We start from the raw sequence: 26732 nt of genomic DNA, 5'->3' as shown, positions 1-26732 counted from the left end.
ATGTGTGCACAGCTGCAAACAATTCAAATCAAGCCGCCCACACTTACTGTGCACTTATCATATGGCAGGTTGTGAATCAGGCCTGGACCCTGCTCTCCCTAAGATCACAGTCGAATGAGGTAGTTCAGGCCCAGAAGTACCTGATGGCCCACAGGGTGAGCACAGCTTGCTCAGTTACAGAGGGACACTAGAAAGGGTCAATTCACTTAGTCAAGGAAGTAGGCTTTGCAGGATGAATAGGAGTTCGCTAAGCAGACTGGAGGAAGCAAGCCTCTTTGTGCCTCAGTTCCCTCATTTGCAAAGGAAGCCGATTACGTCTCCTTCACCAAGTGGATTGGAGAATTAAATGAGATGCTCTGTACAGTGTCACAAGGCTTAGTGCATAATAAGTGTTCAATGAGTCGCAGCTGTGGATAGGAAGGCAGAGTCACTGCAGCTTGGAATTCATGTTCTCCTGTACATGTGATTCTTCTCTGGTCATCCCAGAAAGGACAGACTGGCTGGTGGATGAGGGAAAAACAGAAACCTTGTAGGTAGGAGGCCGTTTCCAGAGACCGTGCAGGAATTAGGGTGTGAGTTAGTTATATGCTGTGAGCTCTTCTCTCTACCCGAGAGGGCAGGGGACAGCTCTCCAGGAGTACAAGACCTTGTTCCACAAACACAGTACCAAGATTGACATGTGGGGTTTTCATCCTTCAATGACTTTTGTTTGTTTGTTTTATTTACTTATATTTATCAAGTGCCTACTGTGTGCTACACATCACACTTTTGATATCTGGGCTTGACATGAGGCTTGCCATGAGGCTCTAGGGAGAGAACAGAGGGTCTGGCACAGTGGCAGGCATGGGGTGGACTCACGGGACAGTGACGGGTACAGGGTGGACTCACAGTACAGTGGCGGATGCAGGATGGACTCACGGCACGGTGGCTGGTGTGGGGTGGACTCACGGCACGGTGGCGGGTGTGGCGTGGACTCATGGCATGGTGGTGGGTGCAGGGTAGACTCATGGCACAGTGGTGGGTGTGAGGTGGAATCTTGGGTTTGTTAGCTCTCTCCTCTGTTAAGATGCCTACTTGCCTCCTGCCTTCAGCCAGGCCCAGCCCAGTCACTGCCTCTCTGGGGCTGGCCTGGCTTCTTGCTGACTGAGACAGGGCAGCCATGCGTTGACCCACCGAGTGACCAGATGCACTGTCCCCCCAGCCCATTCTCTGCTCTCACTGAGCCTGACAGGTCTGAATCCATGACAAGCTGGACTCCAGGGTCAGGTGATGGTGGCATCTCTTCACCCCAGAGCCTGCCTAGTGACACACAAAGGACAGAGGCCCTACCTGGGCTCCTCCAGGCCATGACCTTCACCACATCCTGCGGAGGCCAGGCTCCCCTCACCTCCCATGACTCAGCCCAGGAGGTTTGCTCTGCTGAGAATTCCCCTGTGTGGGGCCCAAGGGGAAATGGGGCCTCCAGCCTCAATCAGCAACAGCACAAAACCCAGTCAGGGGCCCTGGCTCCCCAGCCAGCCCTGAGACTCAGGGCTCAGTAACTGAGCCATTGCCTTGCTCAGCCCCCAAAGCACCCCGATCTCAGTGCTCCCAGAATGAGCCCTCCTGCCTCAACCTCAGTGCATCCTCTGTGACTCTGTGACTGTGTATGACCTTGTTTCCCTCCTTGCTGGCTTCCCAACATCCTCAGGATCCACAGAAAGACATGTCTTAATGAGCTGCATGGCCAGCCGGAGCTGGGAAATCTTTGTTGAACGGAACTCAGTCTATCTGTTTCCTCATTTGCAAATTGGAACAGCATACCTGCTGCCTCGTCAATGATGGCAGGATGATGGAAATGAGGAGAGGAGAGGCATGCCTTCGTGAACACGTTCGCCCTGCACAGCTGTCAGATGCTGTCATCATCACCATCTCCCTTCACCTCCGTCAGCCTCAACCTCCTGGCCACCATTGCTGCTGTTACTATGCAGCAATGAGTCCTAGTTTAGAATGGTGCAGTGGGTTTTTTTTTTTTTTTTACCAATGCTTTATTATCCTGCTAAAAACATTCTAATGATGGTGGGTGATTGGAGGCCACACGTGGACTAACCATGAGGGCAGCCATGACCCAGGGATCCTGGGAGGTGGAAGCTCAGGGCCTCATCAAGATGACGGGGCTGGAGATGGCCGAGGTGAGCCTGGCCCCGGGCTGCCTCCACCATGCCCGGCTCTCCCTCCTTCTCAGGACCAGGTGCTAATGCAGAGGACACTAAGCCCAGCAGCTAACAGGGCTGACGAGGGGCCCTGGCCCTGGGATCTGCTGGACATGGACTCTCTCCACAGCTGCAGAAGCAGTGAAGACGTCCCCAGTCTGGTCCCAGTTTCACTTCTCCATTTTGCAAATGAGAAAACTGAGGCACAGAGAGGGGATGGGGCTTGTTCAAAGCTGCAGGGCTGGTCAGTGTGGAGGTCGGAGAGCTAGAGAGAGAATGAGAAGGCAGGAAGCGGCCAGGCCTTCAGAGGACAGGGTGGCGTCAGAGCTGGGCAGACAGCGGCGGTCTGAACCTCCGCTCGCTCGCTGCCCCGCTGCAGGTGACCCTGCGCAGTTCCGTCCCCTCTCACAGCCTCCGTGTCCTCATCTGTAAAAGGCACCCCCATCTACAGTCGATGGATGAGGATGAACGAGGACACGTGCGGGAGGTGTCCTGCCCACCCCGGTTCGGGTCAGCAGAAGGCCGGGAGAAGGGGGCAGGAGAAGGAAGGCGGGAAGGAGTGACCGTGGGGAGGCTGAGGAAAGCAGCCAGGCCTGCAGCCAGCCCTGAGAGGGTGACGCAGAGGGGTGAGCAGGTCCCCCTCCTCCCGCCTGCCCTGCTCCTCTCTACCAGGCCCTGGCCTTGCCGGGGGTACCCACAGAATCTTTAGGCATTGGCCCGGCCTGAAAGAGTGCGGGTGTTTCTCAGGGTCACAATTACCTCATGCCCCACAGGGTGTCAGTCACTGGTAGCAGAATCCTCCCCAATCCCCCGAGAAGAGTGTGGGGAGAGGCCAGGCCCACTGGGGAGAGGCCAGGCCCACTGGGGAAAGGCCAGGCCCACTGGGGAGAGGCCAGGCCCACTGGGGAAAGGCCAGGCCCACTGGGGAGAGGCCAGGCCCACTGGGGAAAGGCCAGGCCCACTGGGGAGAGGTCAGGCCTGACCTCCTGAGGGTGGGGTCAGCAGGGGCCACATACCTGTTCTCACGACGACCCCAGGCCAACTCAGATGTGTGGAGTGGCCATCCCTCCTCCTTCCAGCCCTTCCACCCTCTCAAGGGCCTGGCAGGGTGGGAAAACTGAGGCTTAGAGAGGAAAATGATGAGAAAATTAGCAGCGAGCACGTGCGGAACCCCCTCTACGCTCACACTCCAGCAAGCTCCTCACACCAGCTGCTTACTCAGGCCTCAAGCACCAGCTGTTTTCATGCCACCTAGCAGGTGGGGGGACTAAGGCACAGAGAAGGTCGACCTGTCCCACATCACATGGCCAAGGAGCACCAGAGCCTGGACGTGAACCTGTGTCTGGTTCCGATGACCTTCCTTGTGCATCCTATAGTGACATTATAGAGGTTGCTGTAGTGTCTGCTCCCACCCTGGGACAAGATCCCCTAATGAGGAGCTGGCAGGTGGGCACGGGGGGTCACAGGCACAGCTTGGCTTCTCAGCTTTGCTCCCCCGTCCTCTGCTTCCCCATGAATTTCTCCTCCCGCCCTGTAGGGACCTGCCTGGCCAGTGGTAAGGCTGAGCCCCTTTCATCTTGGGACCTATTGACCTGCTGACCCTGGCTCACATCCTCCTGGGTGAAGAATGTCACCTTGCTTCGTATCTGCCTCCCTCATGGCTGGCTGGGGAGGGGACCCTGGGGGTGGGGTGAGGTTAACCTCATTGTTGTCTTATATGGTCATTTAAATCTCCCAGGGCTTCCTCCAAGGGCCAAAAATAATCCAGAGACACAGCAGCTGTGTCCAGCACACGGTGAAGACCCAGCCATCTGCTTTGGTTCAGAGCCCTGTGTCTGTCCATCAGTCAGTCTCTCCCCGGCTCTCCCTCCACCCTCACGTCTGCCTGAAGCCATGACCCGCTTCTCCTATGCAGAGTACTTTTCCCTCTTTCACTCCTGCTCTGCGCCTTCCAGGTCCGCTGCGCCTCCTGAGAGCTCACCAGCCCGCACCCCCATGGGCTTGTTCCAAGGGGTCATGCAGAAATACAGCAGCAGCTTGTTCAAGGCCTCCCAGCTGGCGTAAGTGACTCTTGTCTGGCCCCAGGACCATCCAAGTTCACTCCCCTAATTGAGGTGGCAGGGAGGGTGGGAAGCAGGTCCACAGCCCCCACCTAGGAGGGCAGAGGGCACTATGGAGGCACCTGCCAGGCAAGCTCCTTCTAGGGGTGTCCCCCTGGGACCCTGCTGCTCCTGCTGAGCTGGACTTGGTGGTCACAGACTTCAGTCCTCAAGGAACTGCCAGCCAGGCATGCTGGTGTTGCCCCCTAGGATGCCCCCGGATGGGATCTGAGCACTGGAGGAGCCCCAAGGGGCTCTGCAACTGGGGACCCAGCACAAGGGAGACTGGGGAGATGGCCTTAGACCCCCAGAGGCCCAGAAGAGCTTGGAGTTGAACTTGATGAATTTGCAAACCCTTCTGTTTGTCCCAGTCTCACTTTCCCCATGCCATCGCTGCGGGTACATCCAAAAGGCTCACACCCACAGCTCTTGTTTTGTTGACCTTATTTGTGAAGTGCCAGGTGCTAAAATCCAGAAATAATCTAAGCTGCAGGGGTTCTGTGTGCCTGGCACCAGGGGCAGGGCTAATGGCTTCCTTGGAAAATAATTCTGCCTCCCTCCCCTCTCTGTGCCCCTGGAATAGCGACCCTGGAAGCAGCCAAAAGCAAAAGAGGGGAGGAGGCAATTGGCCAATATTTTCTTTCTCCTTCCCAGCCCCTTTTCAAATCCTGCCACCCTTCACCTCCTTGGTGTGATAGGCATAGGGAGTAGTTGGCAATCTGGAAGGGAGACCCAGGGCTGGTCTCAGCTGCTGCCACTTCCTGCATGACGGCCGGAGAGTTGCTGTCCCCTGAGTCTCCGTTCTCTGTAGGACACAGCTGGAGGGCAACATGACCTCTGGGGTCCTGTCCAGCTGGTTACTCTCTGTTAGCCTCACACCCCCAGCACCCTCCCCCACCCACAAGGCGGGGACTTTGTCTGAGGACATGGAGAAGCTGTGAATGTGTGGAGCTGAGAGCTGCAGGGTCCTGCATCACAGCTGGAGAGACCCAAGCTGGGCGACGGATCCTGAAAGTGTTCTCACGCACTGCACCGCGCCCTGCTCGCCATGGCCACAAGAACAGCCAGCCCTCCTCCCTTCCAGTTCAGCTGGGGTCCCACTGAGACCCTCCAGGAAAAGGGGGATACGTACCCCCACTGGGCTTTTCCCGATGCCGACAGGGGCTGCTCTGGCTGCTCCTAAGTGGAATTCGTCAAGGTGGCGGTGACGGTGTTGATGGGGTCTTCAGGACACATCTGGTCAGTTTCCCATCATCCTTGCTGGGCCTGTCGCTTCACTGGCGTCTGTGCTCTGATGCTATTCATAACCAGAGAGCCTGAGAGTCAGGAGGAAGTGCTGCTCACGCTGGAGGAAGTGGCTGGGAGTGTGCAGGGGCTGGTGGCAGAGACCCCCAGAGCCGATCCTAGCCCAACATGGCGTGGGGATCCTGGAAACAAGGCCTGGCTCCAGCCTCACCTTCTCCACTTGGGAAATGGGGCTATTGATGCAGAACCCTCCCCAAAAGTGGATCTGAGAGTCACAGCCATCATGGTTCTCACTGACTCTCCAAGGATGGGGTAGGGAGCTCAGTGAATGAATGAAGGAAGAAAGGAAGCAATGAATGAACAAAGGGACTTTAACAAGCCAAGCAAGGAAGGGCTTCACTTTAGCCCTGAAATCTTTTTGACATTCACAAGTTTTGAATGGTGAAGGCTTTAAATTTGTTAATCCTTCTAGCATATACATATATATATATATAATTTTTCTGCATCTGGATGTACTGGGAGTGGGGCTAAGGGACAGGGCAAGGAGAGGAGTTGGAAGACCCCAGAGAGATACTCGGGAGTAAGAGGGGTCCCCGAGGTGGGCATGCCTGGTAAACGCTGGAGCGCTATACTTAGGGAAGGCCTTTAATTATCACAAGTCCTTCCCATGTGGGTGGTTAGCCACCCCTTGGGAGGCTGGCGTTGTGTGCCTGAATCTTCTTGGTAGAATTGGTCTTGGTATAACATTCACTGCAGCCGTGGAAAGCCACAGGGATGGAGGGTCTCCCAGTCCTCTTGCAGCCACTGGTTTGCAGGGGGCTGAGTGCTCATCCTAGAACCAGCAGGGACGAGGACCGAGTGACCCCACTGCCAGCACTGGCTCCCAGCCCCCAGCAGGCCCTGCCCTCTTCCTGGAGAGAGGCCCCCTGGCCTGGCTCGGCCTGACCTCGAGGACTGACCCACACCTTGCTCTTGCAGGCATGTGGATCCCTTGATAAAGGCCATCAAGGACGGCGATGAAGAGGCCTTGAAGACCATGATCAAGGAAGGGAAGAATCTCGCAGAGCCCAATAAGGAGGGCTGGCTGCCGCTGCACGAGGCCGCATACTATGGCCAGCTGGGCTGCCTGAAGGTCCTGCAGCAAGGTGAGGGGGGGCTCTGGTGTGGCCAGAGGTGGGAAAGGGACTGGGGGAACCACTGCTGCTCCTGGGGCTTCATGTTCTTTACCCACAACCACCTTGGTGAGATGGGCAGGCAAGGCTGTCACCTCCGTTTGTCAGTTACAGTCACGGAGTTAGGAGCTGGGAAATGAGTTGTCTCCACCCCCCAACAGACACCCCCACTGCCACCTCTCCAGGCCTCTGAGGACAGGAAAGCCTAATTCCTAGAAAAGGAATGAGGGAGGGCTTATTTTTGGGAGAGCCTCTGCCAACTTGTTCCAGAATGTCCCAGGGGCTGATTTGGTGTGAAAAATACTGCAGCTGTGCCTGTGCCCGGCCAAGGCTACTCCCCACCTGCTGTGGGGCCCTGGGCCAGCCATGCCTCCTCTGTGAGTCTCGTCTTCCAGCTGAGCCAGATTCGGAAGGGCAACTCCTGCAGGAAGGTGTCACCTCTGCCCTGAAGCAGCACAGACCCCAAATGGTTCCCACACTCCAAGAAACCCTGGCATGTGGCAGCGGGTTTCCAGCAATGGCTGGTGGGAGTTCAAGGGAAGGACAGGAGTATTCGAAGAGGAAGGGGGCTCAGTTAGGGAAGGCTTCTCAGAGGAGGTGGCATCTGAGCTGGACTTGTACAACCAGGAAGTTAAAATGGCCTGTGAAAGGGCCAGATGAATGCAGTCTGAGGTTGGTAAATTTCGGGCGATGTCATACCTTGTTCTTGAAATTGGGAGGCAATTGGGACAGCCTCTGTGTTGTGGGGCCGAGTATATTCCTCCTGCATGAATTTCCCGGTGGGCCCTCTGCAGCGTACCCAGGGGCCATCGACCAGCGCACCCTGCAGGAGGAAACAGCCCTATACTTGGCGACGTGCCGGGGCCACCTGGACTGCCTCCTTGCACTGCTCCAGGCTGGGGCCGAGCCGGACATCTCCAACAAATCCCGAGAGACACCGCTCTACAAAGGTGAGGCCTCCACCCCGGAGTGGGCTTTCCTGAGGAAGGATCCGGAAGCTGGGCGGGCAACAGGGAACAAACGTTGCTGCCATAAGTGCATAACCCTCAGCGTGCCCCTGCTCAAATGCATAATTTGTGTAACTGAATCATGCATTCTGGCATGTATTTTACCAACATTTTCCAGCTGCCTCCCTTGGGCCAGAACACTGAGGGACACTGAGGGCTCGGAGCTGGAAAGTGGTCGTCCAGCCTGTACGCCCTCCCAGCCCACTAGGCTCCCACACACAGACAACAGTGAAGAGCTTGGCAGGGGGCACTGTGGGAGCATGGGGGAGGGGCACCCAGAGGAGGGGTGCCTGAGCTGAACCACAGAGGAGGAATTACCCACTGGCCGCGCAGGGGGAACCGCATTGGCAAAGGCATGGGGTATGTGAGAGCATGTACCTTGGGAACATTTGCTTAAGAAAAATAAGGTCTCCTGGCTTACTCAGTACATCATCCACAGATATTCACTGGCTGCCCTAGCGATACCCAGAGTCAAAATCTAAATAATCACAATAGCTGGCATTGAGTGTTTCGTATATGCCAGACACTGTTCTCTTATGGAACCCTCATACACATCTACGTACGAGGTAGGCCCTGCTGGTATCTCCTTTCGCAGATGAGGACCTAAGGCACGGAGACTTGAAATGAGTTGCCCAGGATCACAACCCCAGCAAGGTGTACCCCAGGGGTTTACACTCAGGGAGCCGGATGTCACACCACACTCAACCACTACATTCTAAAGCTTCCTGTCCATCCCTACACACTGAAGCAATCGGCCGGGGTCCTACACAAATGATCAGGCTTCTGTAGTTGGAAAAATGACAGATATCCCCGATTTCCAGTGTGTCTGCTATCCAGTGCTTGGAACAGCTTGGGCAGCAGGAACTGAATAGTAGGTCATGGGATACACTGCAGACCCACCGTGAAAGTGTCTTCACTGGAGTCCGTACCTGCCAGGGCACCACGCCTATCACCTGGAACCTCAGCTGTCCAGAGGGAGCGCCCAGGAAGCTGGGCAGCCCATAGCCAGAGCTTGGCCCTGGTCTTGCAAGCACACCTCTTATGTGCCAAGCACCATGCTCAGGCCTTACACACAGTCTCACTACCATAGCATCCACTCAAGATTTTATTCTCTCCATTTTACAGGTGAGAAAATCAAGCCTTAGAGAGGTAGAGGGCTTGGCCTATGGTCCTGTTTGAAACAGGACACAGGCAGCCCTCCTCCCCTGCTGCCAGTCTCCCTGACCCATTCCTCACTCCTTCTCCCACTGACACTGACACAGAGAAGTTTCCAGGGCTGATTAATTTGGACAATTGCCCAGGTAACTCCAATACCACCTGCAGCTCCTGGTGAGAACTCTGGGGCCAGAGCCAAGGGCACGTTTGGGGTCTAGAGAGAGATGAGGTTTATAAAGGAGGTTAGAGCAGGTCAAGGAGGACTTGCAGAGCTGTTCTCACAATGTGCATTTTACCCTGAACTAAATTAGTAGCTTTTGCTGAAGTAGGGGGAAGTTAAGCAGGATTATCACAATGTCCACTCCTCATCTAGGAAGGTTCTTCCAGCTCTGGTAATGTGGAGGACTGAAGCAGGTACCATTGAAAGGGGAAATGATAGGGACATCCTGGGACATCCCAGGGGACAGAGACCCTCAGCCTGACTACCCAGTTCTGCCACTTAGTGTCTGTGTGACTTTGGGCAAGTCACATACCCTCTCTGTGCCTTACCTTCTTTATCTGTGAAAGCAGATAACATCGCTACCTCCTTTCAGGGAAGTTGGGGGGACTAAATTAGTTAATCCTGTAGAATATGCTTAGAACAGAGAGCCTAAGATAGAACCAGCACCTGACATACGAATCAGCAAGTATTATTGCTAATATTAGTATCAGTATTACTTTTAGCCGTATATCCCAGATTCAATGCAGGGACTGGAACTTACTCCACACCCAGTAGAAAGTTGAATGAGTGGATGAGTGAATGGACAGGCGGATGAATGCAGTCTCTGCTGGCCGGCTCCTGCCAGGCCCTGCTGACCATCCTGCTTCCCCCTGAGCACAGCCTGTGAGCGCAAGAACACGGAGGCGGTGAGGATTCTGGTGCAGCACAACGCAGACACCAACCACCGCTGCAACCGCGGCTGGACTGCTCTGCATGAGTCTGTATCTCGCAATGACCTGGAGGTCATGGAGATCCTGGTGAGCGGAGGAGCCAAGGTGGAGTCCACGAATGCCTACGGCATCACCCCCTTGTTCGTGGCCGCCCAGAGTGGGCAGCTGGAGGCCCTGAGGTTCTTAGCCAAGTACGGTGAGTGGCTAAGGGTCCCTAGGTTGTGGCGTCCCCAGAGGGTACACGGGAAGGATGTCAGAGGTCAGCTCTAAGGGAAGGCGAGTTAGGGATCATCTTGTGGGCACTCTGATGGAGTAGGAGTTTCCCCCTAGAGTGCTGTGTTGAGAAGGATGCGGAGGCTACGTCCAGGCTCAGTGGGAAGAGCGTCAGGATCCACTAGTGACATCTGCCATTAGCACAAATGGGGGAGGTGTGGCCCATGGACCACCTATTATTATTTTCTAATCTAGTCCAACATCTTCATTTTACAAACGAAGAGTCTGAGGCACAGAGAAAGAAACACTGGTCGGTGTTAAAGATCTGGTACATCACCGTGGTTAGCACAGCAAGCCCAGCACGCAGTGGCGTTACATCAAGGACAGCCACTCCCTGGTCACTTGGTCACTTGCTGATCTGCTTTTTGCTAATCCATTGTAGAACTAGCTAGACTCTTGGTCACCTGACACCCCAACCACTTCTCTTTCCACCACATCACACTTCCGGGCCAGAAGGAACCTCACCCAACATTAAGATCACCTCCTCCTTTGATGGGTGACGAACTCAAGGACCAGGGTGGGAAAGTTATTTGTCCAAGGTCACACAGCAGATTAGTGGCAGAGCTGGGACTTGAACCCAGGTCTTTGCCCTCTTCACCTGTGAAATATCTTAATGGGAGAAAATAACACAATACGGCCTGCATTATGATGGCCCAGCAGCAGAAGACCCCGAGACATGGCAGACCTGCTTTTGGTTACAGAACATTATATCCTGATCTTCCCCAAGTATGCCTTTGATTTCTTTTCTCTCTCCGTGGGAAGTAGCCCTTTCTCTCTAGCAAAAGAGAAGCCAGGGTAATCCAGATGCTGAGGCTGAACTGTAGTCATCTGCTGTGGACTTGCGAAGTGTGAACACAGACTGGGTCCGTGGAGCTCTCCCATAGCCCCATGTGGTAGGTAGTGTGCTCATCCCATTGTATAGATGAAGAGACTGAGGTGCAGAGGTTAATAATTGGTCACAGTTGAGCCTGGATGCTGACCCACTGCCATCTGACTCCAAACTGCACACGCACTGTGCTCTGCCAGCCACCCTAGCCTATGAGAGTCAGCAGCATGCGGCTGTGCCCAGGTAGGCATCGGCGCACTCAGCAGGTGCCCGAGCAGTGGGGAACACAGACACAGGCCCTTCCCTGCAGCCAGGAACAAATCTGGGCTGCCCAGAATAAGAACAAAGGGGCACAGGCAGGGTCCTGGGAGCCCAGGCCTGGAGTCCTGGTGAAGGACAGCTCGCTCAGCAGGCAAGGGCGACCTCACTAACTCCAAACATCTGCCCGGGTATCCCGCCGACATTCTGAGTCAGGGTCTGTTCACTTTGTGGGCTGAGTCCATTTTCCAACCCAAATATTTTTCTTGTGTGAGCAGGCGGCTTTGCTGGCAGGGTCCAGGCCCTCCAGGGCGCCTGCCTCTGAGAGCCCAGCAGAGGGTTAGGGCAGCTCACTGGCTCTCCCTCAGGCCGGAGGCAGAACGAAGCCCTCTGCCCAGCTCCTCACATCCTCAGCAACTGGCATGTCTGAGCAGCTTCCCCGTGGCAGGCACTGCGCTGAGACATTTGCTTATATTATTTTGTTTACTCCCTGCAGTAACCCTGAGGGGTGGGTACTATTATTCCTGGTTGACAGATGAGAAAACTGAGGCTCCTAAAGGCTTTCTGAAACTGCAGGGCTTGTGAACCGTGAAACAGATGCCCCCACTGGTTCTCATCTGTCGCCAAAGCCTGTGCTCTTTCCGCTAGACCAGAAACTGATCACACCGTTATCAAAAATAAGAAATTACCAGAAAGCCTGAGATCAGCCACATGCTTAGAGAGATGACCTGTGGTTAGCAGATGCTTTTGATTTTAGCCCCATGGACATCTCCCAGCATCTTAGTTCCATGTCCTTCCTGAACCCTCTTTCTGCAGAGAAAGCTGTGTGCATGTCAGTTCTTTCCCTCACCTCTCCCGCTCCCTCATCCAGGAGATGTAGCGGGTGTAGAAGATTGGGCTGGAGGCAGATTGTCACCAGGCCTGATTCCTCCCCCCAGCAGCATGAATTAATGTTTCTGGTTTTGTTTTTGTTTTTGTCTTTCAGACAGGGTCTGTCTCACTTTGTTGCCCAGGCTGGAGTGCAGTGATGCGATCCCGGCTCACTGCAGCCGAGATCAACCTCCTGGGCTCAAGCAATCCTCACACCTCAGCTTTCTGAGTAGCTAGAACTATAGGCTTGTGCCATCATGCCTGGCCAGGGGCCACTCAGTAGATGTAGGGAAGAGACAGAGTCTCATTAGGTTACCCAGGCTAGCCTTGAACTCCTGGGCTCAAGTGATCCTCCCGCCCTGGCCTCCCAAAGTGCTGGGATTACAGGTGTGAGCCACTGTACCTGGCCTAGTATTTTCTTGAGAGGAGACAGAAAGTAATTCTCTTACTCCTTGAAGTGAAAGGCAGAGAATGAGCAATTAGCAAACATGCAGGAAGTACCTAGCACAGAGAGCACTAATGATAAGAACTAGAGGTTATTGATACCAATAACTATCAATATGAATAGCATGGCAATATAAGCAATAATGATAGCAATATTAATAGCAAATTGCAATTAATAACATTATTGGGGTTTTCCTTTATTAGGGGCTCTGTGCTCTCCTAGACCCGTGCGGCTTCTCTCAGGACAGGGCCCAGGCCCTCTTACACAGAGTGAGGGTTAAGAGCATGGTCTCTGCCATCAGAACATTCACCATGGCCTCTGCCATCAGACCATCTGGGTTCAAGTTTGGCTCCATCTTTATGAGTTGGGCGGTCTGAGGCAAGTGGTCGAGGTGTTCTGTGCTTCAGTGTCCCCATCTGTAATCTGGAGATAAAAATAGTACTGATCTCACAGGGTGACGCCCACTGTGAATTCAGATGTAGCATGTGGAAAGCATGATGCCCAGCACACAGTGGGTGCTCAGAAAATGCCAGCACCATCGTGGCTGCTTGTATCCTCTCAGAGGCCTCTGTTTGAGCTGGCAGACCCCTGGGTCTTTCTCCTTTTTTTTTTTTTTTTTTAGACGGAGTTTTCCTCTGTTGCCCAGGCTGGATCTCATGCAAGCTCCGCCTCCCAGGTTCAAGCAGTTCTCCTGCCTCAGCCTCCAGAGTAGCTGGAATTATGGGCGCCCACCACCATACCCACTAATATTTGTATTTTTAGTAGAGACAGGGTTTTACCATGTTGGTGTTTTTAGTAGACAGGGTTTCATCATGTTGGCCAGGCTGGTCTCGAACTCCTGACCTCAGGTGATCCGCCTACCTCGGCCTCCCAAAGTGCTGTGATTACAGGCGGGAGCCACCGCACCGAGACAGGCCCCTGGGTCTTGATGTTGAAAGAAGCTGGGAGTGGCCCTGGATAGACTCCTCCTTCCTAAGGGTCGTCGTTAAAGATCCGGTGCATCACCGTGGTTAGCACAGCAGGCCCGGCACACGGTGGTGTTACATCGAGGACAGCCACTCCCCGGTCACTTGGTCACTTGCTGATCTGCTTCTTTTTCCCCAGGTGCTGACATCAACACGCAGGCCAGCGACAGTGCATCTGCCCTCTACGAAGCCTGCAAGAATGAGCACGAGGAGGTGGTGGAGTTTCTGCTGTCGCAGGGCGCCGACGCCAACAAGACCAACAAGGATGGCTTGCTCCCGCTGCACATCGCCTCCAAGAAGGGCAACTACAGGTCAGTCCAGGCTCTGACAGCACCCGGCAGCTCTCCCAAGACCCACGGGGGGTAGGGGATGGGAGGGGTGGGCCAGCCCCGAATGTCCCACACACAGGATTAGGAAGGCCCAGGAGAGGTCAGAATGGACATCACCTTTCCCATGGGGAAGAGGAAAACCCCTTAGCAGTTAGAGAGCATGAAGTGAGTGCCTATAACAACGGCAGCAGCAACAATAATCGGAAACCCTTACGAACACCAGAGACTTGTTTAATCTGCGTAACAGCTCATTGAGGTGGATATTATTATTTCTGTTGTTTAGATGAGGAAGCTAAGACTCAGAGAGGTGGAGTGACTTGCTCAAGGTCACACAGCTCATAGGTGGCAGGTACTCACCTGCTCCAAAGGTCACATCTACAGGAATTCTACCCAGAGAGGCAGATATGAGTCTGAACTAATGAAAATTTCCGGGGGTCCAGGAATGCAAAGATAACTTCCCAGACAATTAGCAAGCATGCAGTGAATACCTGCAAAAACACAAACGCACCAATGATAAGAGCTAGCAGTTATTAAACATTTACTATGTGCTAGATACTCTGTGAGAGATGAGAGAGGTTTAAGTTCCCAAGGAGCAATCTGGAGGAAGGGAAGAAGCACAGACATGTGAACTCGTGACATCATGAAGGAGCATGCTGAGGAGCTGCCTGGCTCCTGTGGAGAGAGGCAAGCCAGGGCCAGGGGCAGAGGTGTGCCAGGGCCAGGGGCAGAGCTGTGCTGGAGCCAGCCTGGGCCAGCTCTCACGAACCCGCTGCGCACACCCCTTCCCAAATTCACATTTGTTGACCTCACATTGGTAGCTTAAACTTGGCCATGGGGGAATATTTACAGCATGGAAATTGGCAAATGCTACAAACCAGAGCTATTTCCCCCTTCTCTGCCCTGCTTGAGCCAGTTTTTAAACATTCCCAGCAACACTGCAGCATGGGGAAGCCTGGGCCGCAGAGTCGGAACTCCAGCTGCCTTTAAAGGATGGACAGGGCTTGGTCATTTCCAGGGAGTGCCTCATCTGTCTCTCATGTGGACCTCACGCTGTGCTGTGGGTATACAGGTCAACCCGGATTTTCATTTTACAGGACAAAAAACTAAGGCTCTGGTAGTCAAGAGACTTGCCCCTTAAAAGCCCTGTCCCCAGGGCTAGGACTGAAACCCCAGCGCCCGACCCTTTTTGCTGGACAGCGTTTCCCAAACTTTGTCCATTCACAGATTTTGTTCCTGATTTTAAATATCTATACTCTTGTGGCTTAGTATTTTTTCCTTGAAATAATGTTTTTACTTAAAATGAATTTATTTTGAAGAGGAAACATTTATCACACTATTATCCATTTCCAATCAATTAAAAAAATTTTCACCTAAAATCCCATCTCGTGTACCCTGATGACACTTGGGGAAGCACACCCCAGTCTCCCAGACAGGGAGGAGAGTGAGGAGCACAGACTGTGTACTGAGGGGATGTTTGTTTTCTTTGCTAAGGCAGAGGGAAATGGGGTGAAAGTCTCCAGAGAGACTTTCAAAGCTTCAGAGCTGATGCTTAAAGCTCCAGGCCCCTCTGCGCAGGCTGCCTGCACCAGCACCAACCAAAGATGCCCTCCCCACTCCCCAGACTCCCCGGTACACACACAGAGGAGACCCAGCCTTCTCTGGACAGCACAGCAGGCCACAAGGCTGACAGATCTGGGTGTGAGTTCCTGCTGAGGCCATTGGGCAAGTTGCTTAACCTTTCTGAGCCTCAGTTTTCTCATTTGTAAAATGGGTAATGGTCACACCCGCCTCATGGGGTTGTGGGAGGACCAGTAAAATGGATATGCATTCATAAAGAATGGAAATAAAGCACCAAGCAGAGCACCTGCACCCAGTGTGTGCTCAGGCGCCCTACGTGCACTACTCTTAGTAGGGAGAGTGCATTCCATAAGACAGCAGCTCAAGCCGGGCAGCAGGCATGCGCAAGATGGCACCTTTCTCTTCAGTTCCACAAATCATCGGCATCAGTCAGAGTTGGGCAAACACAGTTTACCTTGAGTCTGACCCCAGAGAGATCCGGTTGATCAGGCAGGAATGGGTGCGTTTTGGAAATCTCCTGGCCCACTGCCCCCCAATTCTAGCCTGCACATCCATGTCCCTCTGGGCTGTTTTTAAAATGCCGTATCAGATCCAGTGAACCAGAATCTCCAGGAGAGAAAGAGCCCCGCTGTCTCTTTGAAAAGCTCCCTGAGCAAATCAGATACAGTCTGTCCATTGCTGCAGAGATCATTGATCTAATTCAGGCCCTGCTTTTACAGAGAAGGAAACCAAGGCCAGATATGGGAGTGACTTTGGAGACAGCAGCAGGACTGGGACCTTCATCTGGGCTGCTTTCAAGTGAACTCAGGTGTTGGCAGTCCAGCCTCAGCTGGAGAAGTTAAAGGGGCACTAGGTGGCCTTGGGGGTGATCAGAGAGCAAGGTGGGTCGTGCCTGGAACCACTGTAGACATGGTTTCTGTTCCCCTAAACCCACCTGCCTTGGATTCATTCGGATTCCCATGGTGATTTCCCTGGCTATTCAACCTCCACTCCCGAGCCCCATTTCCCTCTGTCCCCCAAGGCTCAGAGGGGGCTGGGCCACTTTTTGAGGGCTACCGAACAACAGGTTAAAGCCTGGTTCCCAGCAGCTTCTGCCACCGGCAGCAGGGCCCCTGGCCAGCAAGCCCCAAGCTCATCACTCCCTCCCTGGGCATGCAGCATGAAAGGCCTTCTGCTCGGGGATTTGATGTAACATTCCACAGACATTCCGCATTCTGCCACCTGCCAGCACACCCTGGCTGTCCCAGGCATGGAAAGCAGCACCAGGAGCTGAGAGCTGTTTGCCAGATGTGTCTTCTCTTGAGCGCACTTAAGTGCAGGGGTGACATTTGGGTGTGCCGAGAAAGGAGCTCTAAAATCCCAATGTCGCCGTCACTTCCAAGGCACACATTTTCCCATTTTTCATTTCCAGTTTAGCAAAGCCACCGTATGAAATTAAAGATCAACACCAAAGATAGATTTATGAAGAAACTGTGTGAGTTAGACCAGAGCAGATGCCCCAAGAATAGCACCCAAAACAGTAGTTTCCAATCTTGGCTGCACTAGAAACCCAGATGCCCGAACCCCACCTGAAGATACGGTGCTGCCGCTGGTCTGGGCTGTGGCCGAGGCTTCAGGGTGTCTAACAGCTGCCCGTGAGATTTTACTGTGCAGCCTGGGTAGAGAATTCGGATCTTAGAGCCTCTTCTGTGGCCAATAGAAAACACAGACTTGCATTCTGGGCCTTACTTCTGATTCCATCGCTTTTAAATATTCCTTCTCTTTTGCTCCAATATATACTACTTTTGCTGTATTTTATCAATCTTTGCAAGCCACTTGAAATTCTTTCTGGAATAAAGCCAAATAGAGAACACTTAATACATTAAAAAGCAGTTTATAAAGCACATTCACAAGCAGGTTAATATCCCCATTAGTTAAAAGAGAAACTGAGGCTCAGAGCTCAATAGAGAGAGCCTCGTAGAAAATAAGCCCCTCAGGCCCACACAGTGGAGCTCAGATGTGCTGGCAATGGAGCCATCTATGGGCAATTGGTTCCCATATTAAAGTCAAGTCCTCCATCCAGAATTTTTTTTTTTTTTTTTTTTTTTTTTTTTTTTTTTGAGACTGAGTCTCACTCTGTTGCCCAGGCTGGAGTGCAGTGGCACGATCTTGGCTCACTGCAACCTCTGCCTCCTGGGTTCAAGTGTTTCTCCTTCCTCGGCCTCCCAAGTAACTGGGATTACAGGTGTCCGCCACCACGCATGGCTAATTTTTGTATTTTAGTAGAGATGGGGTTTCACTATGTTGCCCAGGCTGGTCTTGAACTCCTGAGCTCAAGTGATCCACCCACCTCTGCCTCCCAAAGAGCTGGGATTACATGCATGAGCTACCGTGCCCAGCCCTCCATCCAAATTTACACTGAACATTGACAAAGGTTACGGCACAGTGACCTGGTGACCCAGAACGCCTCTGTGTTTAGGGTAGCAGGGGCAGTGGGCTGCAGTCATTGTGGCAATCAAGATACCAAGAGCCACTATTTATTCGCTGCCAACTACAGGCCGATCAGACTCATGTGTAAGATATCATTTTATCCTCAAAAGCAGCCTTGGTGAAAGATTACTAAATTGTACTTTGGAACCTGGTCCTGGGATTGGAAGCAGTCCTACCTTGCTGTGTTGTTTTGAGTAAATGAGTAAAAGAGATCAAGTTCTTAGCTCTAAGGGTCATGCTGGGATTAAACTAAGAAAATAAATGTGAGGACCACTTTAAATGGTACCTGGCACATAGTAAGCGCTTGGCAATATTAGCACAATTATGACTAAGGAAGGGGGGGGTAAAGTGCTCATGGCAACCCACTGGAGCTCAATAAAGGGTAGCTATAGCTAACATCATCATCATCATCACCATTATTACAATTAATTACCCCTCTGCTTTAGGTGCGGTTCAGAGTGCTTAAGTGACAGGCCTGCATTGGCCCAGTGCTGAAAGGTAGAGCTGGTGTGTAACCCCTGTACCCCGGACTCTGAGCCTCCCGGTTCCCCCACTGCTCATGCTGGGCCCCTCTCTAGCTAAGGACAGCCTGCGTTGGCTCAAAGCTCTCTGCCCATTCCCCTGCTGTTGGGCTAGATTCAGAAAGGGCATCAGGGCCAGGGCCAGGCAGTATGGCAAGGCTGCTGCCTTGAGGAAACTAGAATCCCAGAGTGGGAACCTGGGCCTGGGGCAAGGATGCCAGGCTTCAGATACTGGTGGGTCCCAGGAGCGAGGCAGGAGCCCAGTGATTCAGAATGAGGTCCAAGGTCAGAGATAGCTCAGTACCTGCCACACTGCTGCACTGGGTTTTCCTGGAGTGACCCTGAGCTGGATCTGCTCTGGTCTCAGGGCTACACAGGCAAAGCTAAGCTATTTGGTGTGCCCTCTGCACTGGGGAGGGGACAAGCGAGAGATTGAGAGCCATCCTTCCAGACACCTACGGTTCTATCAGGCAATGGTCACCTTTGCTCCTCTTCATAAGATGCCCCTTGAGCAACTGTACTCTGAGGTCCCAATACGTGCCTGTGGGAGAAGTGGGAAGACCCAGACTGTTTGGTGGGGTCACCCCCTTGTCCTCCTGTCCTCTGCCCCACAAAACGGGCTGGGAGAAGAGTGATGATGTGCAGTGGGGCTGCCAACATGGCCCCTCCCATGGTTGGGAGGAGCAGGACATTGTAGAAGGCCTGGCCTTGGGCATCTAGAGACCTGCATTTCGCTCTTGTGTACCATTTGCCTTCTGTCCAACCTCACTCTGTTCCCCACCCCAAGCCTGGGCTTCAATTTTTACCCTCTGTAAAATGGGAGAGCTGGACACACTGGTCTCCAGAGCCTGTCCAGCATTACACATTCGCTTTCTGATTGGCAGAGACTTACGGCAATAAGATGATTCACTGCATTATGAGACAGTGTTCAAGTTCCCACATTTCTGCCACTTTCCCTTGGTTCATGGAGAATTGCCGGGCCAGCTGTGACCTGCCAGAGATCCCAGCCCCATCTGGCCAGCAGCCCCGAGGCAGGCCCTCTCGCTGTGGGCACGTTACAGCTGTTAGCGGAGCATTTGTGGCCGCCATCCAGGGTGAGGCCCCAGGCCTGCCTTTGACCAGCACCTCTGCAGAGCAAAGTCAGGCCTCCTGTGCCTACACAAATAGAAATTAGGAGGCAATTAGTCCCCCTGGGTGTGTGAATTTCCTTTTGAGGTTTTAGAGGCAGATTTTAGCCAAACATAGCGTCACTAACAATAACAATACTTTCCACTGAGATCCCAGCAGGAGGTCACTGGCATCAGATTTCCAGGAAGCCCATGTGCCAGGAAGCGAGAGGCATGGGAATGGGCCTAGTGGGACCTGCTTCCCCACCCCCCGCAATGGCCGCCTCCTTGGAGCCCCACACAAGGCTGTGAGGTCACTTGTCAGTAGGGACTAGGGTCTGGAATCACACTGGTGGCAGGAGGCAGGGGTCTAAGAGAAGAGAGCCAAGAGAAGTGGCCAAGAGTCCTGGGGTTGAGCCCCCAGAGTTGTCTTATGACCCCTGATTAGTCAATTCAGCTCTCTGAGCCACATCTGTTAAAAAAAAAAAAAAAAAAAGGCCACAGGCCTGCCCCAGCCACTCCCACCCAGGGCTGCAGCAGAAGTAAAATGAGCAGGCAAGTTAACACATTGTGAAGATTGCAAAGCCCCGTGATATATTAACTGTCACCCTAAGTGCTACACAAGAAGTAGGGGAGTTTGAAGAGTGTAGCTTTGGGGTCAGACTGCCTGGGTTCAAATCCTGGCTCCAGCACTTACTAGCTCTGCATTCTTGGAGGAGCCACTTACCTACTCTGGGCTTCTGGCTCTTCATCTCTGAAATGAGGATAATATTACAGTACTCACTTCAGAGGGCTACTGGGAGGATTTAGTAGATGAATAAGGTAAAGTGCTGAGGTCAGGGCTGGAGTTTTAGGAAAGAGGAACTGGTGGTTCTGGGAGCTCAGGCTTCAGCAGCTGACCAAGTTCTCCACGCGCAGAAGGTGGGGCAGAGAGACTGGGAGAAGCTAGCATCAGCCCTCAGGGGAGGAGGCGATGAGACTCACAGGAGAGGAGCACAAGTGACCTCATGGCCACAGTGGGCTGACTGGGGCCTGGGGCAGAAGTAGTTGGGGCCAAACACGTCTGTTCCCTTTTGTCCTCAGGATCCAGTGACTCTACTAGGGTCCCAGGACAGCAAGATAGGGATGCAGGACAGCTCAGCCCTGGAGTCAGAGGAGGCTGCACGCCCTGGTTCCCCTCTTCTGACTGTATGGCTGGGCAGGCCCTTAACCTCTTAGAGCTTTGAATCTTCTCATCTGCAAAATGGGAATGAGGAGCCTTGCTTTAGGGGTTATTGTAAAGATTAAACCCAAGAGCACTTGTCTTTAGGAGCCTCCTGGCACAGGAGTTCTTGGATCTGGCTGTCCCTGTCCATCCTCCCCCAGAGAGAGCAGGATCTGGCTCCAAACGTCTACTGCCTCCTGCAGGGAGAAGGTTGGACATTCGTTGGATTTGGGGGCCTCCCCGCCAGTTCCTCCAGATGAGTGAGCTGGCAACAGACCACAGCCCTTAGCCTGAAATCAATCAGTGGGAGCTTCTCGAAACCCTAGTGCAGTCTGGCTGAGGTTTTTAAGAACTCAGACTTCGGAAGCCAAAGGTTCCGGGTCTGACGCCCAGCTCTGCCACTTACTGGCGATGTGACTTTGGGAGGGTGGCTGAAGCTCTCTGAGCCTCTGTTTCCTTATCTGCAAAGCGGGGACGGCAGCCGACCCACCTTCCCCAATGGGGTGAGAATGGTGGACCCGCGGCGCCCCCTGCCGGTGGGACGTGCGCCGCTGCCGGCGGGGCGGGGCCGGCCCCTTCCCGCCCCTCCCCTCACCCGCGCCCGCCCCTCCCCTCACCCGCGCCCGCCCCTCGGCCCCGCAGGATCGTGCAGATGCTGCTGCCCGTGACCAGCCGCACGCGCGTGCGCCGTAGTGGCATCAGCCCGCTGCACCTGGCGGCCGAGCGCAACCACGACGAGGTGCTGGAGGCGCTGCTGGACGCGCGCTTCGACGTGAACACGCCGCTGGCCCCCGAGCGCGCGCGCCTCTACGAGGACCGGCGCAGCTCCGCGCTGTACTTCGCGGTGGTCAACAACAACGTGTACGCCACCGAGCTGCTGCTGGAACACGGCGCCGACCCCAACCGCGACGTCATCAGCCCCCTGCTCGTGGCCATCCGCCACGGCTGCCTGCGCACCATGCAGCTGCTGCTGGACCACGGCGCGAACATCGACGCCTACATCGTCACGCACCCCACCGCCTTCCCCGCCACCATCATGTTCGCCATGAAGTGCCTGTCGCTGCTCAAGTTCCTCATGGACCTGGGCTGCGACGGCGAGCCCTGCTTCTCGTGCCTCTACGGGAACGGCCCGCACCCGCCGGCCCCGCAGCCCTCCAGCAGGTTCAACGACCAGCCCGCGGCCGACAAGGAGCCCGGCGTGGTGCAGGTGGGCGGCGCGCGCCGGCGGCTGGGAGCGCTCCTCGGGGGTGTGGCCCGGGGGGCGCGCTCGTGGGCGGCGACGGGGCCGCGTGCTTCGCGCTCCTTGGGAGCCGCGTGGACTTCTTCCGCGGGAGTGTGGACAGCTCTGGGGGGCAGCCGAGCACGGTGGTCAACCTGCGTCCTGGATAGCCTGGGTTAGTGGTTAGGGCGCTTTGGAGGGAGCGTAGTCGACTGGAAATTAGCACCCTTTGGAGGCAGCGGAACCGGCGGTTAGCTCACTTTAGAGGCCGCAGAACTTAGTGGTGCTTTGGAACAATCCTTATTGTGGTCCACTGCTTTGGGGAATTTAAGGAACCGATAGTGGAGCGGAGAACTCTGCAGAACTAAGGGGCTGCACCTGGAATGCCATGTGAAATAACAATGATCCGGAAAGGGATGTCAAGAGCAGGCTGGTGTAGGGTAGGGTCAGAAGCAGAAAGCCAGCGACCCCGAGGCAGGACATGTCCATGTGGTTGGTTTAAAAGCCAGAACTTAAAAGGAAGTTAGACACACTCATCTCCTGGAGATAATTACTATATGATTAATGGCTATGATTCATGGGCTGCCTACTGTGTGCAAAGTTTATGTTCATATACCTAATTCTCACGTTTAAAAAAATTCCCCTTGGAGTTTGTTTCATATACCTATTTTATAGACAGGAAAATTGAGGCTCAGAGGTGATGTGACCTGCTCAAGTTGCCCATCTTCCACTTTGGGCAGCAGAAGCCTGTGTTGGGGGGACATTGTTCAGGGGACAGTGTCTATGCTGGGTGTGTGCTTGGACACATCCCCTGTGCTCCCTGGCCTCAGGCTGCTACAGGTGGGGTGAACTCACGTCTTGGTCTCCGCGTGTTCTCTTTCAGTTCTGTGAGTTTGTGTCTGCCCCAGAGGTGAGCCGCTGGGCAGGGCCCATCATCGATGTCCTCCTGGACTACGTGGGCAATGTGCAGCTTTGCTCGAGGCTGAAGGAGCACATTGACAGCTTCGAGGACTGGGCCGTCATCAAGGAGAAGGCAGGTAGGGATTTGCTGCTGCGCCGAGGCTGGCAGATCTCCCTGCCTGACTGAGGCCCAGGCCTAACCCTGGGAGCACCTGCTCCATGCCAGGCTCTGTGTTGCGTGTCACACACCATGTGTCTGTAACTCCTTGGATGAAACGTGAGGAATCTGCCCCTCAGAGAGTTGTACCACCTGGGCCAAAGTCATAGCTGGTTAGTGGCAGAGTTAGGATTCAAACCCAGGTTTGACCAACCCCAGAGTCTCTCCACTACATCTTCCTATGATGTTTTAAACAGCTATAGCTCCCCTGAGAGGTATCAGGACCTTCAGAGTAGGTTGTGAACGATTTGGGGCCACCAAGAGGCATTGTGGCAGGGGAGAGGAGAGAAGGTGGTCCAGGGTGTCTCAAACTAAATTGCACACCAAGCACCTGGGTGTCTTGCTAAAAATGCAGCTTCTGATTCTGCAGGTCTGGGGTGGGGCCAGGGAGTCTGCATTTCAACAGGGTCCCAGAAGACACCAAAGTTGCTGGTGCACAGAAAGCCCTAGTGTGGAAGACAGGCCCTTGAACCCTGGACCCAGCCTTGCCAGGGTCTTGCTGAGTGACTGTGGGCAGGGCCTCTCACCACCTGAACAGAGGCACCTGGGCCAACCCCTTTCACCTCTGTCCACATGAACTGTGCCAGGCACAGTGAAGTGGGATTCGGCCACTATCGCTCTGATGTGTGCAGAGTAGATGGGGCCACCTGGCTAAGTCAGGCTGAGGAAGTCAGAGTCCCTCTTAGGCCTTACGGAGCTCACCTGGGCAAACAGGATACCGCAGGTGACAGAAATGGGCATGTGTGCAGCGGCATCCCAGCTACCCCAGGGCATTCTCTGGTTCTGAGGGCACAGTCCTGCTCTGGCCAAGTGTTTGTTAAAGGAGTAGTACAGAGGCTGGCCTGCAGCAGGCCATTGTCATTCCACCATTACTGCTTCTGTCCCCAGGTGAGACTGTGCAGCCTCAGGGGCCCACCCCGTGCCCCAGCTCTGACTCACCATGTTCCTCCTTGATCCCCACACCCCTGTGAACCCAGACGTACTGTGGGATGTTTCATTGGCACAGGTTCTTGGAAGGCACTTGAATTGAAGCCTTTGATAAAGTTTCTGGGGCAGTGATGGCAGGGAGGCATCAACTTGCCTGTTCACTTGGGGCTCAACTCTAGACGCACAGTAAACCTTCAAGGAACTAATGAATAATTGGTTGCTGCCACCATGATCCTTGGCCACTAGAGGGTGGAGCAGTCTAAGCCTAGATAACAGTCCCACCCATTCTGTCAGTTTCTCCTGCCTTCCTTAGAGAAGGGTGATTCCCCCACAACTCAGCCATGGTCCTGGGAAATCCCTGCAGAGACCTTAGTGTGCAGTACACATTTGTTAGCCAGTAAAACCAATCGTTTTTAACCAGTACCTATTTGGGTTACTTTAAAGCCCACTTCCCACCTGCAAGACAGTCCCCACGAGCTTGTTTGTTTAATGCTGTGACGTCCACATCATTATTCTGGGAAGAAACACCCAGAGCCCATGGATTGGCCTGCCCAGCCCTTGTGGCTCTGCCTCTGCTCAGCAGCCTGTGCTGAGCTTCCTGGAGGGAAGGTTATATTCTAAGTTCGTTACCTGATGGTTTCCCCATCTCTTTTCCGGACTATTAAAAAAGTGTCCTAACTGGTCTTAATGCCTATAATTAATTATTCCAATTCAGCCATTAACTGAATATATATTCAAGACCTTCTATGTGCAAGATAACCATATTATTTTTTTATCCAGACCACAGCATTTAAGGGATAGAAATAGGAACTAACCAGACAAGATGCTTGGACAACAGGAATGACGCTTCCCTGTTCTTTGGGGTAGTCCGATTTTTAGTGGAAAAATCTGAGCTCAGAAGGCAGTGAACTCAGAGGGCGGCTCAGAGGGCAGTGGGGGTGTCAGAAACATGGTGATGGCTGTGTGGATGCATCGCTAGGCAACGCTGCAGCCACCTGGCCCTCTGCCCTTGCTCCACATCTCACCTGCCCCTTCAGCCCCAGGCTTGCCTGACTTCCTGTCCTTGCCACTTGCTGTTTTCCCTGCTTGGAATGCCCTTGTCTCCCTTCCTTACCTGGAGATTCCTGCCCACCCCTCAGGACCCCACTGAGAGGGCACCGTCTCTTGTGAAAGCCTCCCCTAGAGCCTCTGGGCAGGCACCTCTGGCCCAAGCACAGAGCTAGGTGCAGCAAGGGGGCTTAGCATGTGCTTGGTGAATGAATGAATGAATGAATGAATGGCATTCTGTGATTCAGCAGACCCTTTCTCTGTGTCTGACCCTTTGCTCAGGATGGAAATAAATTACCCCATTACTAGATGCATTCATCCCTGCTCTTACCTCTACCCACTCCCCAGCTGAGAAAACTCTGCTCCGTGGCTCCTGGGGGAGGCAGCCAGGTGGGATTCTGGGGCTGGGGGGGAACTGCCAGTCTCTGCTCTCTTACCCTGGCCTCTCAGCATCGCCGGGAGCTCTGAGTTGAATTCCACATGTGGGGGCACTTAAGAGGTCAAACCCTCAGACCCCATTGCTAAAGCTGTATTTGGGGCCCAGGTTGTGTATGAAGAGGAAGCGGTCAAGAGGAGGGAGGCACCATTCTGTAGTCCCAGGAGGGATCCTGGGCAAGGGTCAGAACCTCGCTAAGCCTCACTTTCCTCACCTGTGAAATGGGTGTGATAACCACTCTGTCCACTGCTTGGGCTGTGCAGATCAATGAGGGGTGAACAGTGGGAAGGTGCTTGCTGGGTCTCTTTAGTTAGCAGGGACTGGGGTGTAGGTACCCCTTCTCTTCCCCAGCTACGTCAGCTAGGTGCCTCCCCAGGCTGGGGTCACAGATGCAAATCCTTTGCTGATCGCAAACGACAAATCAGCCTCTCTCTTTCCCTCCTTTTTCCAGAACCTCCAAGACCTCTGGCTCACCTTTGCCGGCTGCGGGTTCGAAAGGCCATTGGGAAATACCGTATAAAACTACTAGACACCTTGCCGCTCCCAGGCAGGCTGATTAGATACCTGAAATATGAGAACACCCAGTAACTGGGGCCACAGGGAGAGAGGAGTAGCCCCTCAGACTCTTCTTACTAAGTCTCAGGACGTCGGTGTCCCCAACTCCAAGGGGAACTGGTGACAGACGAGGCTGCAGGCTGCCTCCCTCTCAGCCTGGATAGCTGCCAGGATCTCCCTGGGTCTCAGGGCCAGAGCTTTGGCCAGAGCAGAGAACTGAATGTGTCAAGGAGGAGAAGAATCATTTGTTTACAAAGGGATAAGCAGATCCCAGAACTTCTCTGCCTTCGGGAATGGCAGAAACCTCCATTCCTGGGCCAGGGCAGAGCTTGAGGTGGTCTGGGGAAGGTGGGCTCAGAGCCTTCCCTGTGCCCCTCCACTTGCTTTGGAAAACTCTCCACTTGACTTCAGAGCTTTCTCCCCAAAGACTAAGATGAAGATGTGGCCCAGAGTTGGGGGAGGGGGACCCTGGGTCTCGGACGGCTTCGTTAAGTATTAATACAATAAATGCTACACATGTGATGCCTGCCCAGCGAGGTCCCTCTCACCAGACCCCCAGGCCCTGAGGTCCTCAGCCTTGCTCGTGGCAGTAGTGGGAGTGGGGCAGGGGTGGGGATGGGGCACAAGGACCCCTGAGTGTGTCACCTGTGTTTGGGTTTCTGAAAGACCCAAGAGGCTGTCTCCTTCCCTCCCCGGCCAAGACCTGATGATGGCCCAGTGGGTTTTCCTCTCCTGGTTCAATCACCATGGAAACAGGAGCTCTGTCACAGTCTCGGGGCCCACATGC

General features: G+C 54.0%; 1 protein-coding gene across 1 annotated transcript in view; it reads left to right on the top strand.

Annotated features, from left to right (window-relative positions):
- The window catches only part of ASB2 (ankyrin repeat and SOCS box containing 2), a 42996-nt gene extending 16529 nt beyond the window's left edge, over nt 1-26467 (top strand). The window contains exons 3-10 of the mRNA XM_017547005.2: nt 4148-4252; nt 6515-6681; nt 7503-7658; nt 9751-9996; nt 13577-13748; nt 21287-21851; nt 22747-22900; nt 25842-26467. Of these exons, the coding sequence (XP_017402494.1) occupies nt 4148-4252; nt 6515-6681; nt 7503-7658; nt 9751-9996; nt 13577-13748; nt 21287-21851; nt 22747-22900; nt 25842-25978 (1702 nt within the window). The 3' untranslated portion in view covers nt 25979-26467. The remainder of the gene's footprint in view (nt 1-4147; nt 4253-6514; nt 6682-7502; nt 7659-9750; nt 9997-13576; nt 13749-21286; nt 21852-22746; nt 22901-25841) is intronic.
- The last annotated feature ends 265 nt before the right edge of the window (nt 26468-26732 follow it).

Source organism: Cebus imitator, unplaced genomic scaffold, assembly GCF_001604975.1.
Source record: "Cebus imitator isolate Cc_AM_T3 unplaced genomic scaffold, Cebus_imitator-1.0 Scaffold193, whole genome shotgun sequence".
Lineage (NCBI taxonomy): Eukaryota > Metazoa > Chordata > Mammalia > Primates > Cebidae > Cebus > Cebus imitator.
The sequence above is the reverse complement of the archived record's forward strand: the minus strand, read 5'-3'. Positions and strand labels throughout refer to the sequence as shown.